Genomic DNA, 18,450 nt, shown 5'->3' on the forward strand with positions numbered 1-18,450 from the left:
AAGAGGCAGAAGTCACAACATAAGCAATGAGTATTGCTAAGGAATAAGTTGTAGGTGAAAAGGATGAGGAAATCCTGTATTTTTTAAACAAACCTTCATATATACGTTACTTAAGTGGGAAATGGAGATTTGAAAAAGGAGAACAGGAAATACTCTTTCTAATCCACTTTCCCTTTAGGCTTTTTTCCTACACCATTCATTAGGCATCATGACTACATAGTTGGATAGAGAAGAAGAAATCATGGATTTCTTCAAATTTGAAAATGAATAAAATAAAGAGATGATGAAAAACTAACTGAATTAGTTATATGCAAAGCAGTGTCTGGACAGCTTTCAGAGATATCCTGGAGCTATACTTGTATGTGAAGTGAAAAAAAGTCTTCAGGGAAGACTTCTGTGACACTTCTGTGTTGGATATAAACATAACCAGTAAGGACTGTCCAGCTTCCTAAGCGCTACAGAAACAGAATCATTACCTTTCAGTCTTTCTTCAACAATACTCAGCTTTCCAAAAATACTGGCCTGTGATAGTTCTGAATACCAGGACTATATACGTCTTCAGTAATAGACGGTTCTTAGCATAAAGCTTACAAAAACCAATCCACACTTCAAGTCAGAAAACAGCATACCACTAAGTTATTCTCCTAATTTTACTGCCAAAAAACTTAACGCCTGTGTTAAATTTCATCACCATAGTCATGTTTCTTTTTGCCTTTTGTTTGACAAATAACATTTTCTGGTTATCTTGGTAGACCTCCTCAAATCACCCCCTTTACCTAGATCATACTTATTGACATGTGGATGTCAAAGCTCAGCACAGTACTCTAGAATTGACTTCTGTGGGCAGATACAAAATAAATACTATTTTCTTCTTTCTGTTTGTTACTTCCATGCATCGGAGAATGGTATTGCCCCTGGGTGTTACAGCATGCCAATGAGATTTGTGTTCAAGTAGTTATTTCCTGTCATCACAGGTTTTTCAAAGTCATTCTTTTCCAAGATGCAGGCACTCCTCTTAACACTGACATACATTTTTTGTTCTTAGATATTTAGGCTCACATCTATTGGCTGTAAGGCTCCTTATTCCCACCATATCAAACTGATACCACTTCAATTTCTTTTTTTTAAATCTGTTGATAAAAATATTGAATGAGACTTCTTTAGAACTCCGCCACAGATAATCCCATCATATGAGAACTACCATCTTACATTTTTATTGTGGTTATCTGTTTTCTTAATATCCCTAATAAGGAATATGCTGATTTTCCATAATAAAAAAATTAGCACATAACACAGCGGTAGAACAAATGCCTTACAGAAGGCAGTTTACACTAGTACCTACATTCATGACTTCATTAAAAGGGTATCAAATGCAATTGGCAAGATCTGTTTCTTAAAAAAAAAAAAAAAAAAAAATTGCTGCATCTAAAAAGCATTTTTCAAATGACTGTATGCTCCTATAGGCTTAACTATGCATAAATACATGCATCCCTATCAAGCAACACAACATCTGTATATCAAAATAAATTATCAGGGATTTCTTCAATTTGTAAGGATTTGGAAGTGCCAGATAGCTGGATTTTGACTTAGTTAGCTTCCCTTCCTGACACATGTCTAGTGAGAATAATCATCAGCGATTTAAATTTTCATACATGAATTCAGAACTTGGTATCTTACCCTAGTACAAAATCATTCTTTCAGTAGAAATGCCTAATAAGAATTAAGCTCCCTCAGTACACACTTAAAATACTTTATCTGTGAACGTTTGGTAGGTATGTTGATTCCTGAAATAATATTCCGATGTCATAAATACTTCCAAAAAGGCAACAGAAAATGTTTGTTTCCTCTCAGTTTTTTTTTTTTTGTTTGTTTAACATTTTACAGTGACTACCTGGGGAGATTCAAATCAAGAACTGAAATGAAAGCATTTTCATGTGTGTCACCATAATTTCCAAATTTCAGAGTTTTATCCTTTTGAAAGAAAGCATTCTGATTTAGCTTTCAATTTTTTCCCCATATGCTGTGCTTTTCCAAATCTTTTGTTCAAATTCTACATTTAAAACAAAATTAGAACACTCATGTCCAATTTTAAGACTCCTCTCCCAATACCAGAGGAACTTCTGAAGTTTAGTGCAGATGAATATATACTAAAATTGAAAGCCTTTTTTAAATGTCATCCTAAGATTTCCTAACTGCATAATGGCCCCCATTTAATAAAACCACCATCAAATCAAGATATGAAATGGATATAAAAATAGTATTGTTGGGAAGCTAAAAATAGGTATGTTGATTGTTAAGAAGTTTATTCCTGAATTCTTTCTTATCCTGCTGAAATAACTAAATACTAAATATTTTTCTAGTTAGGTACTAATTGGTCACCTACCTTGGAAATACAAAACCAGCAATCTGTAAAAGTTTTCGATAATTCTCTATTTTCTCTGGAAAGATAATGGGAAAATATTTCCAGTGGTTTAGAATTTTTTTAAAACTCTGTTTCTCTAAAGAAGAAAGATCTTGCTCATGTGAAAACTACAATGTGTTTACTCACAGGCTGAAATCTAAAAATGTGATTCACCACAGCTGTGTTGCTTTACTCTGGAGGGGAAGTATGAAAAAGGTGACTAAAAAGGTTTTTTCACCCTAAAGTATCTGCTACAGTCTTAAGACTTGAAAGATAATTAACCGAAGAGACCATACGACACTCTAGAACTGAGTACTATTACATATGTATTATTTTAGAAATATAGTTAACCTGAAACTGACACCTTTACACTAAGTCACTTCTAGAAGGGTTATTTAATCAATCTAACTAGGAAGAATAAGGAATAATAAACCTGAAAGAAAACTGAAAGGATTACTGAATTCTAACTTCAGAAATCTGCCATCCTGCAACAAATCTGCAAATCAAAAAGACAGGTGAAAAATGCTACATTGGAGGAAAATAAAGCAAGCCACTGGTATCATCTTTAGAAACTGCCCAATCAATTAAACTACATCTCTGCTTTCCTATAAAGATCACATTTGAAAATTTTTTAAATTTTTTCTTAATTTTCTTAAATTATACATGCTTATTGTTAACATGACAAGTTCCTTTTCAAAAAATCTTTTATTTTCTGGGCCATTAGAAATTATTCCGTGGCAGTAAATTCAGGAGAAAATATAGATGAAGAGAAAAGCATGAATTTTATATTCATGGACTTCCTAATATTTTTAAACATGCATACTCTTTGTCATACACATAGTGCAAGTAAAACCTATTTACAAGGATTAACCTTTATCATTCTGAGACATATAAAACACGCTATAATAATCTCTGCTGTTACAGCTGAGTTACCTTACTCTGGTATACTTCCTTTTTCGCTATTAGTGCTTTCTAGTGTGATGTAGTATTATTACCCACTAAAGATGACTTTTTTAAAAAGGAGATGTGTTAGTGACCCAAGAATAAGAGGTTCGGTTGGATACCAGCAGCATGCACCTAGAATGATTTTTAGGGTTGACATTTAGCTGGCTGAGGGCATGACTGCCGGAGAAGGGGTGAGAGCAAACCACTGCCAGGGCTGGGCTGCAGCCCAGCAGCCTCCAGTGGGCAGCCCTGGGGCGAAGGAGAGGGTAGGCACCTGGCGGAGGCAGGGACTGGACAGCCAGCTCAGCATGCAGACATGAACCTCTTCAGCCCAGTAGCTTACGTGACAGACTTCAGAGGCTTGAAATTATTACTTTCGAAAAGAGTTACCTTTCTAAGTTTACAGAAACGGCTTCTCAATTTCAGACCACATTTATGATCTTCCTCCAAGAGAGAAACCAGATACAAAGTGGCCTTCACTCAAGCAGTTATGCAAACAAGGAACTATTGTAACCACACTAATTGGAGGAGGTTTTTTTCAGGCAGATACACAGGCAGGGCTGGCAGAACAGCTGACAGTAGAAACGGAATGACGATGACAGAATATAACACCTGCTGCCAAACCCTGGCATGTTAATTCCGAGTCATGAAAATCTTCTCTTAGACAGACCTAGAACATGGCATCTTTTCTGAAACAGGAGTAGAAGAATTTGTCTATAATCCTTTGACTGAGTTGTGCACCTTGGTGCAGGTAATGATGCATGGAACTTGTGCTGACTTACAGAACCCTACCTGCCTGTCACCAAAGCTGTCATCTCCTGTTCGCATTTCAAGTCATATGTTCACAAATATAAACATTGTATATGGAATAGCTGGCCTGCCACAGAGGATCTGGACTACATCCTAATATTGGTCCAAGCTACTCAACAAACTGAAGACATGCAATCGCATGAAATCAATCTAGGCATTTGTTTCAACTGAGTTCTTCTGTGCACTTTGGCTCTTCATCAGTTTATTATTGTTTTTTATTCATCTTCCCTAGCTTGTTCAAACTCACAAATATACTCTAGTTGCAGCAAGGCACAGGTAAATGACTCTAGAGTCAGACCAGCACCATATGTGTAACCACTGCTCTCCGTAACTGCAGAAGAGCTGCACCTCCTCCCTGCAACAAGTGCGTCTTGCATCACTTTACAATGCAAAAGTTTTGGCTCGGATAAAATAACACACATAACACCACTCCTTAACCAAATTTGCATGTGAAACCTCTAAGCTTTTGAGACTGCATAAGAGAGCTTTTTCAGAGATTTGACATTTCATTTTGAACTGTGGTACATTTGTTTTCAATTTATGATTATGATTAAAAGGAAGGAGCTGGTTCTTTCCCAGGCATCAAACAATTATATTAGTCTAAAAATGTCACAAAGACCAATATTTGTCAGTTAAAAATGAAAAGGAGAAAAATGAACTACATGGGGGTAGAGGAACAAGACGGACAGGAAAATCCCACCCTTCCGCAGAAGTCTTGGGTACAGCAAATACTCTTATGAGACCGACCCTTGGCATATAATTCAGTGTCTGAAAAACCCAGATACAACTCCTTAAAGATCAAGGTACTTATCTGTTTCTACTGTTTCTAAAGCAAGGAAACGGACACCCCCACCCACACCCCACCCCAAGTAACTTTTTTTTTTTTGCTTTCCATGAATGCTTGAGTAGAAATAAAAGGAGTAGATCTTTCTGCGTCTACCTATCTTTTCTACAGAAAGAACGGACTCTCAAACACAAAATAAACCAGGATAAAATAAGCACCTCAGTAAAAAGAACACTAACTCTATCGACATTGGTCTGTGTCATTTTGCAACATATGCTGTTAGATGAAATCCTGCAGGTCTCAAAAAGTCATGAGCAGTACTGGAAATAACTCCTCCTACACACTGCTCAAAAAAACCCCAAACACCTGGCATAGATAGCTCATTGATGGCAGAGCAATAGCTCAAAGAAGATGAGAACAGTACATGTTGCTTTAGGTGATCTATTGGGATATTACACCCCAGAGTAGAATTAGAAAGGAGCACCACATTATATAGAACTAGTCTTGCAGGGAGATATTTCCACTTGACTTCTCTGAGCTGGTATTTGTATTTGTTATTTGTTATTTTCCCCTCAGTTTTCTAAACTGATATCTACTGTATAAAGCACTTAAATATTCCTACCAATATTGGGATGCTTCAAGAGGCGACAGATTCTAGCTTCTCTTTCCAGTTTCTGGTGATCTGCAACAAAGGAAAGTAGAACAGTTGCTTTCAGTATGAAAATTAACACAGTTCAGTGTATTTGCTTTACAGAAGCAAAATAATACATCATCTGATGTGATCTTTAAAAAATACCTCCTTTATTTAGATCCATTAAGATTTTAGATTCAAACTGTTTATAATATTGAATTAGGCTACTGCATCCAACCACTTCTTTGATGGACTACCACAGGCAGCTCCATTAGAAAAATCAAGCTGCTGATTTATTGGGGAGAACAGGAAATATTCATGCCATGACCTGTAATTATCAGGCAATAAACCACGTTACAACATTAATCAAAATATGGACAACCAGAACCTCTAGCATTGCCTTAAATCCTACCTGTTGACTGCTTTAATGATACCTGGTGCACCGGGTACACAGTTTGACACGTGACAGCCACCCTGACAGAGTGCCAGCACTCCTGCCACCATGCACTCCCGCCGCAATATGATGCTACAGGAACTTCTGATAACTAATGACCAGCAGTTATTATTTTCCCAGCCGGGCTAATCTCCTTCTCAGACTGATTATTCATTAACCTGAGGATACCCTGAACATGAGGGTCCAGGTGTACCATCTGTTGGCTCCTCCTCTCCTGACCATTTGATTTTTTTTTAACCTTCGGGTAGAGCAGCGGGCTGTAGGTCTGAACTTCTACACCACTGAGCCCTAATGGCACATCTGGAGATAAAACACTACTACCTGCGTCAAACTCCATTTTACTTAAGCTGGTTTTTTTACATAGCACACTTTTATAATACTTGCTCCAAACACTACCATTTATAGTACTACTTCTGCTGCATTTTGGTTAACATTAAGTAATATAGTACTTGTTTTATAGAATACATATGACAGTGTTGGGGGGTGCATAAACTATTTATACTGGAAATACCTGAAGATCTTCAGGTATGCTAAAATGTCCAGTGTCAGGCAGTATCCCACAGACACACATACACAGAGGTAATTCAGTCAATAAAATACATAATTTGGAGATAATAAAAACAGCCAGCTACTGCCTACTGTAATCCTGTAATTCCAACAGTCTTCTAGTGCATTTATCCTCATTTTCTGCAGCATAATTTCTATGGCTGCTAAGAACACTAAGCTTTTGTCAAGAGGCAGAGAAGCAGCACAGATTCAATTTTATAATATTAGCTAAAGATAATTTTTCAAGATTAGAAGAGAAATAAACTGTAAAATGTTCTTGGAGATGAGGCTCTTTTGCTATTATTTTAACTAGCTCCAATTTGATATCCAAGGATAACCAATCCCTCTTAGGGACTCAAACGTCAAACATCACACAAGTAATTAGGGTTGTGCTATCTCTGCAATCCTAATTAACCACATTATGTTTGAGAACACTCCTAACAACTGAAAGGGGAAATTCTTAACTGTCCTGCCACCCCATAAAAACAGTAGTCCGCACAGTATGTTTTGAGTTGAATAACCAGCATTTACAGAATACAAAAAGTTTAATCTACAGAAGAGTATTAGGCATCAAAATACTACAGCAAGAATGAAGACGTTACCTGGTTTTGTAATGTAAATCTTACAGCTCTATTATGGTATCTGTTCTCTCTCATAATACCATCAGTGTAATTAGGTTATCTTTCCACGTCACTAAATCATAGTCCCTCTGATACCAGTTTGACATCAGAGTCTACTGGACAAGAGTCAGAATAGGGTTGAAGAAAAAACACACTGTAAAACCCTTCCTCTTCGGTGCTCGACTCCACAGATTGCCTCAGCACTCCTCCTTTCACCTTTCTCTTCTGTGAGGAGTCCTAAAGTTCCCTGTTCAAGCTGACCACAATGCAGAAGCTTCTCCTTCCTAAATCAGCCAAAGTGCAACAGGAAGATGTGCAGTCACATTTAATCAACAGGCAGTGACCAGGCTCTGTGGAAAATGCACTTCCAGCTCTACTCTTTCCAATCAAGTATTGGGTGCTACTCCTTTTAGAGATTTAAACTAAACAGAGATCACCACAGTCACCCTCAAAGTGGGAAAACTAAATTCTACACAGATGGCTGTGCCAGCATAAGGGAGACGGGGTGGCACAGTGCGACAGCGAGGATGGCCAGCTGCCTCTGCTGCTGCCAAGAAATTCTGTCTAATGAAACCGCAACTTTACTTTCCTGAAGATAGCTCTGGCTTCAGCCTGCCCACTGTGGAGGTGCTCTACACGTGGCTCCTTAAACAGGACAGAGAGACCCTCTGAATGAGTGAGGTGAGAGCAGTAGGTGCAGATGGGAGCAGTGGGTGTGTAAGGGCAGGCGGCGGTGATCCCGGGTGTTCACGTTGGTCCAGGAAGACATGGCCTCCCTGCTGTGAGGATTGCTTCACGTGGAAAGCATCAACAGCCCCTGCGTAAAACACGAACTGTGGTGGGAGCGATGACCACAACGTAAGCATCTTCCCACCAGGTTGGCAGCTCAAGTCACAAAATTACTTCTATATCCTGCTTGTTCCAGTAGCCATTACCATTAAGGATTGAACTGGGATCTTGAGTGCTGTTTCTCCTGCCACTGACTGTGTTCATTACCAGCCAGTCAGCTTCAGCAGCCTGTTTGCACAATGCACTGAACAAACGGCTCCTGATTGCGCACACAACCTCCTAAGTGTGACAATAATATGAATAAAATGACAAAGAGTAACAATTCCAATCCTTTGGGATACTTCAGTGCTTATAAAAGCAATGATGGCTAAAGGAATATATCAAAGATTAATTTATTGATGAACTGTGGAAGCTGGGGTTTGGGAGGGGTGGTTGGTTGTTTTGGGGGGTGGGTTGGGGAGGTGTTTGTTTTTTGGGTGGTTTTTTTAAGTAAACTGTTACCAAACAAAAAAATTCAAATCCTACTACCCTCCTGCTGCACTTGATTAAAATGTTCTTAAAAACTTGGGCAGGATACCAAAGGTTTATACATATAGACCGCAGGCGTCACACTCTAGCAAAGCATAAGCCTGGAACTCTGAAGTTAAATAACAGTAACCAAGCTGACCTCTAAAAAGTGCCATAAAGCCTGAAGAGCATGGTGTGCATGGAAGTCAGAAAATGTAAAAGCTTATTTAACACGCTCAGGAAGATGACTCTTGACCACCATGTATAAAAGTGCATGGGGATAATGGGGCAAGCCGGGCAGGAAAATCCTAACCTTCTCCTATGGAAGATGTCTCAGGTGTAGCACGTACCGTTAGAGCACAGAGACACTTGGCATACAACTCTGGGTCTGAAACATTCAGAACCAGCTTCTTAATGCTAACATCACACCAATCTGGGTGAAGCAAGACAGACTGACCTATTATACATAGATTTGGAAAGCAAACCGTTAAATCATATCAAATCGTAGTAGTAGAGATACACTAAGTCTCCAGCTCTTGTGACAGATCTTGACAACTTAATATCAAGTAATTGTCCTCAATGAGCACTATTTTTTTGGTAATTCACTTCATCCATCCAACTGTTTTAGGCATAAGCAGTAAAGACTTCAGTAAGCACAACTAATAATGTCAACAGAGAGGTCATTAACAAATAGCAACGAATTTGAATGCAAGAATTCCTGTAAAATTTTGTTCAACTACTGCAACAAATTTTAAATTAGGACAACTTCAAGACATAGGGGAGGGAGGGACACGCTGTCATTATCCACCAAATTTCATGCATTAAAACCAAGCAAATCTGTATTTGTGACACGAGCACTACCCTGCAACCCCAGCAGAAGGGATACTAGGAGAGGCATGCCAAAGCCCTGTTCCAAGAGGAACAGAGTACCAGGTTTCACACACAAACTGGCTTGTGAGAGCCCAAAAAAAACCCAACATTTAAAAAAAAACACAAAAAAAAAAAAAAAAAAGGCAAAAACAAGCAGTACCATAATCGAATTGCTCAGAGACATCATTTTTTGCAGAAAACATAAGCAGCATTTGTATAGGGCCTTTTCATTAATTGAGAGGGAATGTAAATCAGAGAACCACTGACTGCAAGAAAAAGACAGCCGAAATTGTATTGGTATGGATGTTAAGGAAACACCAAAATATCCTGGACACAGCTGTTAGTAATACTTAAATGCTATAATAACAAAAAAGGAAATACAAGGACATTGATAGAGAAATATATGATGTAAAACTAAATATAAAGGCACATTATTTACTTTTACACTCTCTGAAAGTAAAAGAGATTTCCAAAATCAAATAATGATAAAGTAGGCACTAATTCAGTTGTAGAGATTAAGGCAACCACACAGAGTTCTGCTGGTCTAGCAATTCTCTCTATAATAAAGGGGGAAAAAAGTCACAATGCAAAATGTCAGCCTCTACAGGCAGAATAATTAAAAAAATAAATACAGAAACATATAGCAAATATACTTGCTCAGAGAAATTGAAGTGTTTGGTTTCTACATTGCAAATCTAACTTAGTATGTAGACCAAAAAAAAAAAATTGTTAGAAAAATAAGCACTATCCTACAATACGTCTGAAATAATTAAGCCAGAGTAAGATCTTTTGAAGGCAAATAACATGCAGTTTAAGCGTGTTTAAATATCAATTAATTAGAAAGGAGCTCTTCTGTACATTTTCCCCTCTGTTAGGGATGCTATTCTCATTTTTTTTCCATATTTAAAAAATACACAAATGAAATACATAACAAGCTAGCAGTTTTCATTCAAATCACACGAATTATAAGTTTTTAATACAGTATTCTTTGCTAAAAGAAAAGTTTCCAAGACTTTCTGAAGCCCACAGAAATGTACAGCATAACTCAGCTTGCTCTCTCTGCAATAACTGTACTTTTTAAAATAAAGTATGTGAACATTAAATTACAATAATTACTATGACACAATCACAATAAGCATCACAAATTTCCCAAAATATTAACTCTGGAAAACACAACTGTTCAGAATGTAAAAAATATGCTATAATTGAAATATGGTGATTTAACCCTTAAAATTATCACATGTCACAATAATTGCATGGTAAGGTTAGTTCTGAAAATACTAAGAAATGAACAAGTTTAGAAAAAGTTGCTATGGATGACAACTCTTAGAGTCAATAATTTAGCATCATATGTTAGAAGAAAATTAAAAAGCTCAATCCTCACTGCAAAGTGTCCAGGTAGTTCATATGTATGTTTAAAACAACTATAACAGCAGATTTAAAATAAAGTATAAAAAGCAAACTCCATCTTTAAAATAGTTAGCACTTCCAAGTTTGTAAAACACTTTTTAAATCTGGAGGGAAAAAAAAACAGGAAAGGAAACTTCATCACTTTTTCTATAATTTGTACTTCCGAATATTTTCAGTCAACTTTAACAATAAGAACAACTGAATCAATTCTACTTATGTTAACAGTTCAGATTATTTTTATACTCCTTTAAGAAGTATGCAGTCTTCTGCCCAGAGGTATAGTTCTTGAGCTAGTCACCACTTGACAACTGAACCATCATAATTCTCCAGGACACCTCAAAGCCTATGCCACTTGCATGAGAAAATTTGTCAGCTTAGCCCTCTTCTGTGTTTACTTTATTGTCAATTTAAAAAAAAAAATAATTTAAATTTCAGAATTTCAAAATATAAAAAAAAACTTTAAAAAAATCTGCAAGATAAGCCTAAAGTTCTTTTATAAAAATTAACTCTTCCACTGAGGCTTTATGTTAAGATTATTAAATTCAGTTGCAGCAAGTTTGAAACACAAGCACAGACACATGCAGTTACAGCATCTTAATGCCTGTCAGCTTTGGCCATAACTTAATCATGCATTGACCAACTGCCATATCATACACAGCACACAGGGAGACGACCTGAAATGCAAACTAAACTAAGCTTGTTTTAGAAGAAAGATGGAAATATGATCTGTGTCTTGGGGGTGTGTGTGTGTGTGTGTGTGTGTGTGATAAAAATCAAGGGACATTTGGCATAAGATGTCTATCTCTGGTGTACTACCAGCACTACTTTAAAAGGCTATTCTGTACTTACCTCAATCTATATTTACAGGATTAGCCAGCATAGCTAGAAACCTAGAAGGTGTCTGAGAGTCTTCTATGAAGTGCTAAATACATCCTATGTTGACTTTACAGGAATAACACAGATATAATAAAGCACTTCATCTCTGACTTTGAATCTAAACACTAGAAAGTTCTTTGCTATTAATTGCTGTAGCATAGCTTCTGAACTGACACCGTATATGATTAATTTCTCACATACACTAAACATTTTCATTGATCATTTAACTGTTATCACACCACACCTGAGAACACTCTAAACCCACAGAGCAGGCACATACCACCTGGGTAAGGCAATCTGGAGTACTAACCCATACAATGCATGACAAATGTGACACAAATGTTCCTCCTGCTTCCGTGGACAGTCAGTAAATTAAACAAGATGAAAAAAGACAAACGAGTAAACATGACTTCACAATTTACTAGGTGAAATAAACTCTCAATGACAGAGTATAAACTAGATGGAGCTCTTTGATTTACCTGGAAACAACTTAGCGAGTCTAAACCTGCAAGATTCTGGTAGCCCTTGGCACCCACTGATGTCACTGAGATGTTAGCATCAACTGCATAAAAAAATAAAGGGTATCTGCACATGTTCACGTACTGAAATATTTTGAAACAACAGCCACTGTAATTGAATATACTTCATTTATTCAACTACATAAATTCTTCTTGCATACTGAACTTCACATTGCTAACTCTGCTGCTTCAGACGGTACATTTCTCTGAAAAAAATACATTTCCCTCACAAATTAATAAATTAATACAATTTCTCAGAGACAAACCTTCACAGTGTAAGGCCTGTCAATTAAAAGCACCCAATGAATACAATCATTACTCATACTTTCACAGCTTAAGTGTCAAAGCAAGGACGTGCCCCGTGTGTCATATGCCCTCAGTATTCAGTCAGAGGTAGCTGTGCCTGTGGAGACTGCTTCAGACTGTGCCTCAAAACAAGAGGATAATTCAGGAAACGATCACATTCTAGTAAAAGGATAAGTAGCACACCATGCTGAGATTGGGTTAATATTCAGCTCTCATTTAGACATAATAGTGTGCTCAAATAACAAATACTAGAGCTGAACATTTTCAGGTATGAAGATAGGCTAAATTGTTACTGCACGACTTAAGAACAGTAACTGTACTGATTAAAAAAAGCATGCCTGGTATTTTTGTAAATCACAATAAAAACATCTTACTCAGATACGCTGCTGATGCAGCGTATTGCAGATGGATGCACTGCAATATACGAAGGTTATGTCATCATCATTATTATTATTGATTGCATTGTAGTATTCCCAGACTTTCACCCCAAACTTAACTAGTATATTGTCTTGTGCCAATTAGGTGGTGTCTGGTGTCACATAAATTATAATAATGAGCTCCCTGCATTTACTTCATTCAATTGCTTGTGTCAGAGTAGTTGTTACACCTGTTATAAAAGAAAATGCTAAGTGAATGGAGATACCCCACACCATGCACATTGTGCCATGAGGCAGCAGAAAGAGCATTAAATACTCCTTGAATCAGGGATTTAAGTGGACATCAAGGTCCAGAAGATGACAGCTCCACTTCCAAAGAAATAAAGTAATCCTTGGCATTGTCAGAGGAGTGTCAGAAACCTTCCGAGTAAGTCCACAGTAAGTTTTTGTGGGGGGAACCAAATGTAAATTTAACCTTGTGGAGTACCCAAGAAGACAATTCGCCTTTAAAGTCTGCATGCTTCTTCTACATGTTTCAGGAAATACTGTGTTCCTTCCTTCCTCCACTCTGCTTATTTACAAGTACATCCAACTGCAAGCGCTGTACATAAATATCTATTTGTGTTACGCTGTTTTCAGCCAGGTTTCAATTACTGGTGATCTGAAGGTGAATGTCAAAGGGCAGGTCAAACCGAAATACTTCAAGCACTCAGCTCCCAAACATCTGAAGCATAAAGAAGGTGTGCCGCTGCACCAAGAGTTGATTAGGAAAGAAGTGTCCTGCCATGAAGAGTACTACCAGAGAAATTACCTAGCAGGCAGCAAAATCTCACTAATGCTGAGAAAGTCTGTGATACCATCTAGCATAAATTGTTTATGCTACAACAGTATCAGAGGAAAAGCTCTAGAAAAAATAAATTCAACAGTAGGTCACTTACTAAAAACAAAAAGTTAATTCCTCTAATTTTTGACAGTATATAATTCATCAGCTGAAACTGTGTTCACCTGTCAATATGAAAACGGAAAAATGATTATCAGTAAGAGGAAGCCAAGCTTTAATGCAAACATATAAAAAGGCAACACGCAAGTACATTTATATACTTGCTTCCTTTGCTCTCATTTAATTACCTATACTTGATTACAAAAAGGTCTCCTACACTATCTACATAAGAAACTGTAAGAAAATTAAATGAAAAATACAAAGCAGCAACTCAAAAAGCAGCAAAGCAAATGCAGAAGGAATAGTCTATAAATTCTAGATTATTTTATGAAAGCCAGTCTCCATTTGTGAACAATGGCATCTATCACAACAGCAGCTAGTTATCAAGATTGGAAAAAGATCACTGCCTGTGAAACACTGATACAATCAGAAAGAAGGTAGCAATGAGAATAATACATTTTTATTAATGGAAAAAAACCTTGCAGCCAGCTACAAATAACTTTAATATGACACACTGCCAAGAAAAAGAAAAAAAGCTCTAATGCACTGAACCATGAAAAATTCAGCCTTAACAATAACAAATGAAACTCTGTGAAACCTGAAACAAACAGAATACGGATGTGTAAAATTTGGGGCGCTGACAGACTGTATGAATGTAAAGACTTGAACTAATCCTAATTCATGTGACAATACACTAATAGACCAAAACCCCACATTACAACTTAATGACATCTGCATCAGAAAATCAGACTGTCTGAATAGTTTGTTTTAGGCAGACAAATAAACTAACAAATTAAGTGATATCAAAGTATTTACTTTCTTACAAAAACTTACATACATAGACTATACCTGTTTCTTGGATTAAGTCATAATATATTTTATAATTAAAGAGGGATATAATTAATGTCTTCGGCATAAATCTCTTCTACTACAGTGTCATACCGATACTGATACTGCATGACCACCCAAATTGAGCTTATCACCGTGGCAGAAATGTCTACCACTCACCACCTATCAACATAGGTACCTAAAATTCAAACTTCTTCAAAGCAAAGCCTCTTTCTAACGATAATCTGTACTAACTTTTGTGAGGTGTTTGTTATTTTATTATTAGAGCTTACAGTCCACAGTGAACAATGTAAGTGCATCTCCCCAGTGCTAACTTTTCTATCTTTCAGGCCCTTCTCATTGTCTGTACATTTCTTTTTATCCCCAGTATTGACTGGATATATTATTATTCAGTGTGAGATGATGTAAGCTTTCTCACACAGCTTGCTTAATCTTTCAGAGGATGGTCTCTACAAGCTGCTTTCTACTCTGTGCAATACAGTTCAACACTTAGCAGTTTTTTCAATGTTTTTCTTCAGACAGCTAAATGAAGAGAAAACAAGGAGCTCTAAGTCCCAAGAGGCTCTTCAGATTGCACTGCAGCATACCTTAAAGCCTACCTCAGACCACCTTGGCCCTGTTACATTCTCCCATGGAAATCGGAAGACGACTGCAGAAATTCTGACAACAGGTTGCACTAGGACACAGCTGTACTTTCTTTCTGGTATTAGTATTATTTTGAGTGAAAAGAGATTTTCTTTTGCTCACTCTCCTTCACAGAAAAACAAAGCTCCTGTTAAAAGGAAACTTTGTGATGCATTAAAATCTCTCTCTTCTCTTCATGATTTTTTGTTTCTATTAGAATTTAAAACTTTATTGTCGCAGAACATAACCTCTGGGCACCTAAAATCTCACCAGAATAAGCTCTTTTATCTTAACAAGAGACATCAAGAGACTATTCCCTGAGCCGAAAGGTGTTTAAGGTCTTTGAACTGATAGGGAGCCAAGCTTCAGAGAGCTTTGAGCCTGCTTAGGAGATGAAGCCCTTTGCTAGAAACTTAAGCCCTGCTCCACATAATTTCTAGGCAGTTCAGTTGCCAGGTAGGGCCTCACCATCCAACCTTTTAGCAGTTTCTGGACTGTGCAAAGACATACCTAACACCTGGTGATATTTAGGCAGGTAGCTGCTGAATGGGAATTTTCATGGGCACAATGCAGGTGTAAGGCACCTGAGGTCTGCTTGCACCCTGTGCCAGATCTGACCCTTATTCACCACATAGAGGACATTTGTAAGATCAAGGGTTTCAACTGAAACCAGCTTAGCAGGTCTGTGAATGTTTCACTGCGGAACAAAACCTTTCCTTTGTGCTCCTCTATCATAGGAGCACCGGATTTGTTTTAACCTATGTGAGGAAGGGAGGCATGTCAGTGGGCTGAGCCTCTCCCTACCAACGTGCGCAGTGCCCAGTCATTCACGTACGTTCCAAGCCACGCACAGGACACAGCTCTGAAGGTCTCCCACCCCGGACCGCGAGCACATCTAGAGCTGCTACACACTTTCATGCCAGGACCTCTTCTGCTTTGCACCGGCTCCCTGCATTCTTATTTTTCATCAAATCAGTCAAAAGAATGTATCTTCCCAAAGTAGAAGTTCTGGGGCCAGTTCACAGGCTGCACTGACACCGTTAAGTGCCAAGGCCACGTATACGCACAAGAGAAAGCAGACTTGCAGCAATACTGCCCTCCTCCCAGAGCCTGGCCATACACGGAGCAGTAGGCAGACCACACTTCCTCACGGGAACACAGGTTGTCCAAACAAACCTTCCCCTCTCACTTTTGAGGAACACAAAGGACTGGCTGGAACCATTGTGCTACAATGCCGTGGCACAGACGAAGTTAATCAAGCTCTTCCTTGAGAAATAAATGTGCTGTGTGTAGTAAAAGTATGTAAAATTGAAATGTTAAGCTCACAATAAACCCTTCCATGTGTGCAGATTCTACGCCAAAAAAACCACACAGCTGCAAAATTTTTTGTGGGGGGCAGGGGGAAGCATCAAAGAAAGCTTACTTTTCAGTACTACCAAAATGTCAAATGCGATGCCTGGGTGACCTGAAACAGCAGCCATATTCTTTCTACACATTTTTCCCTGGCAGTTATGCAAACCAAATCTTTGTAACTCAGTGGGAGAGTGGGGGAGACACATAGAGCAATAAAACTCCCCTCCGCCTCAGATTTTGTCAACTACTCTGGCAACTATACAGAGCACAATGAAGTATTCTAGGTATCATGGAATGTAAATTTGTGGTTTAAGGGTATATTGTGTAAGAGGAATGCTGTTTATACACGATCTAACTGCATCAAACACATTTTTAAAACTCTCTCTGAGGAAGTATTAAGGTTCTGGACACAGTCCAGTTCTATTTCTTAGAACTGATAATTTCTGTAAATTGAAGTCATTAGTGGGGACCAACAATATTACTAAGCCCTTGACTGAGCTGGTTCTTATGAAAGATAATTTATAGACCATTAGCAATTTGCAACCCAGTCATTTTCAGCCTGGAAGATAAAACAAGAATCACATTTATTCATATAATAGTACATCATGCAGCCCTTCGAATTTTCCATTATTGAGTTCATGCTACAGAAATGCTCACAGATAAACCTCACTTACCCCCTCCACTACTCTTAAAGAAGGTAAATGCTAAGAAATACAGTCCCTGAATTCCCAAAAGCACTTTTTCAAAATGAATGCTCTAGCATTCACTACCTGCTCCTGGGGAAATATTTGAAAACACAGTTTTTACTTATTCCTCTCTTCCTAGTACTTATAGCTAAGAAAGTGGGACATTCTTACAATAAACAATTACAGACAGTGAGAGTCTCATCTGACCCACCCCTCCTAATGTTTCCTGAACAGAAGCACACACCAGGTGTTCATTGTTATGAAGACATCTTTTCCATGGATACCCGGGTCCATAATGGATAAGAGTATGTAACAACAATAGCAGAGCCAATTCTTTTATTAGGCCATTGGTCAAAAGCATCAACAGACCAGAAATCAGGGCACAGAGTATGCCTCTAGTTATTTCTGCGGCTATGTTCGCATACACACTTCTATTCAACCAGGCTTCTGAATATCAAGGAAAAGCAAAGTATATTAATCCAAGATGCATTGTAAAATAATGAATAAAACCCACACCTGTTGATTTTCAAATTCTGCCCCAGGGCTTTAAGAAAACAAAAGGCACATTTGTGCTCAGCTGTGAAGGCGGCCAACAATAGCAGTTTTCAGTTGGCTAATGTTCCTGTAGGGCTTTCTTCCACTTCCCACCCACTTTCTATGTTAATAGTTTAGCGTTCATAGTGTGTGCTAATTTAATAAATAGACACTGAGACTTCATTCCTACCTACAAAGCACAGATTACAGAGTCCGAGATGGTGCAAGTGTCTTCAGGCCACTTTATCAAGACACTTTAGCCCTGATTTCTATGACAACTCACCAAAAAAAGGTGCAGGATATTCCTGTGTTTCTTCTATTTCTAGCACCGCTGCTGAAACTGAGAAGCATGTGATTTACTTTAAAGTGAGGTGACAAAAAAGAGTAAAGAGAACATGTGACATTAATAGCAAAGCAGTGAGCCCAGAAGATTTTACTTTTTTGTATGATGTGTGTTTAATGATGTCCAAAATTAACAGACAGGAGAGACCAACAGAATGATTATAAGAACACAGACTGGATCTTACTCAAATGTTGGGAACCTTTAAACAGCTCTTAAAAGCATGCATTCACACAGTGCTGAGTTCAAGCTAATAAATCCTTTTTCTTCCCCCCCCCCC

The 18,450-nt window shown here is 37.9% G+C and overlaps 1 protein-coding gene across 3 annotated transcripts in view; it reads right to left on the minus strand.

Moving 5' to 3' along the window:
• The window catches only part of CAMK2D (calcium/calmodulin-dependent protein kinase II delta), a 160,117-nt gene that overhangs the window by 91,353 nt on the left and 50,314 nt on the right, over positions 1-18,450 (minus strand). For all 3 annotated transcript variants that reach the window (XM_010575542.1, XM_010575541.1, XM_010575543.1), the window contains exon 2: positions 5,563-5,622. In XM_010575542.1, coding sequence (XP_010573844.1) covers positions 5,563-5,622 — 60 coding nt within the window. The remainder of the gene's footprint in view (positions 1-5,562; positions 5,623-18,450) is intronic.

Source organism: Haliaeetus leucocephalus, unplaced genomic scaffold (assembly GCF_000737465.1).
Source record: "Haliaeetus leucocephalus isolate CR32 unplaced genomic scaffold, Haliaeetus_leucocephalus-4.0 Scaffold484, whole genome shotgun sequence".
Lineage (NCBI taxonomy): Eukaryota > Metazoa > Chordata > Aves > Accipitriformes > Accipitridae > Haliaeetus > Haliaeetus leucocephalus.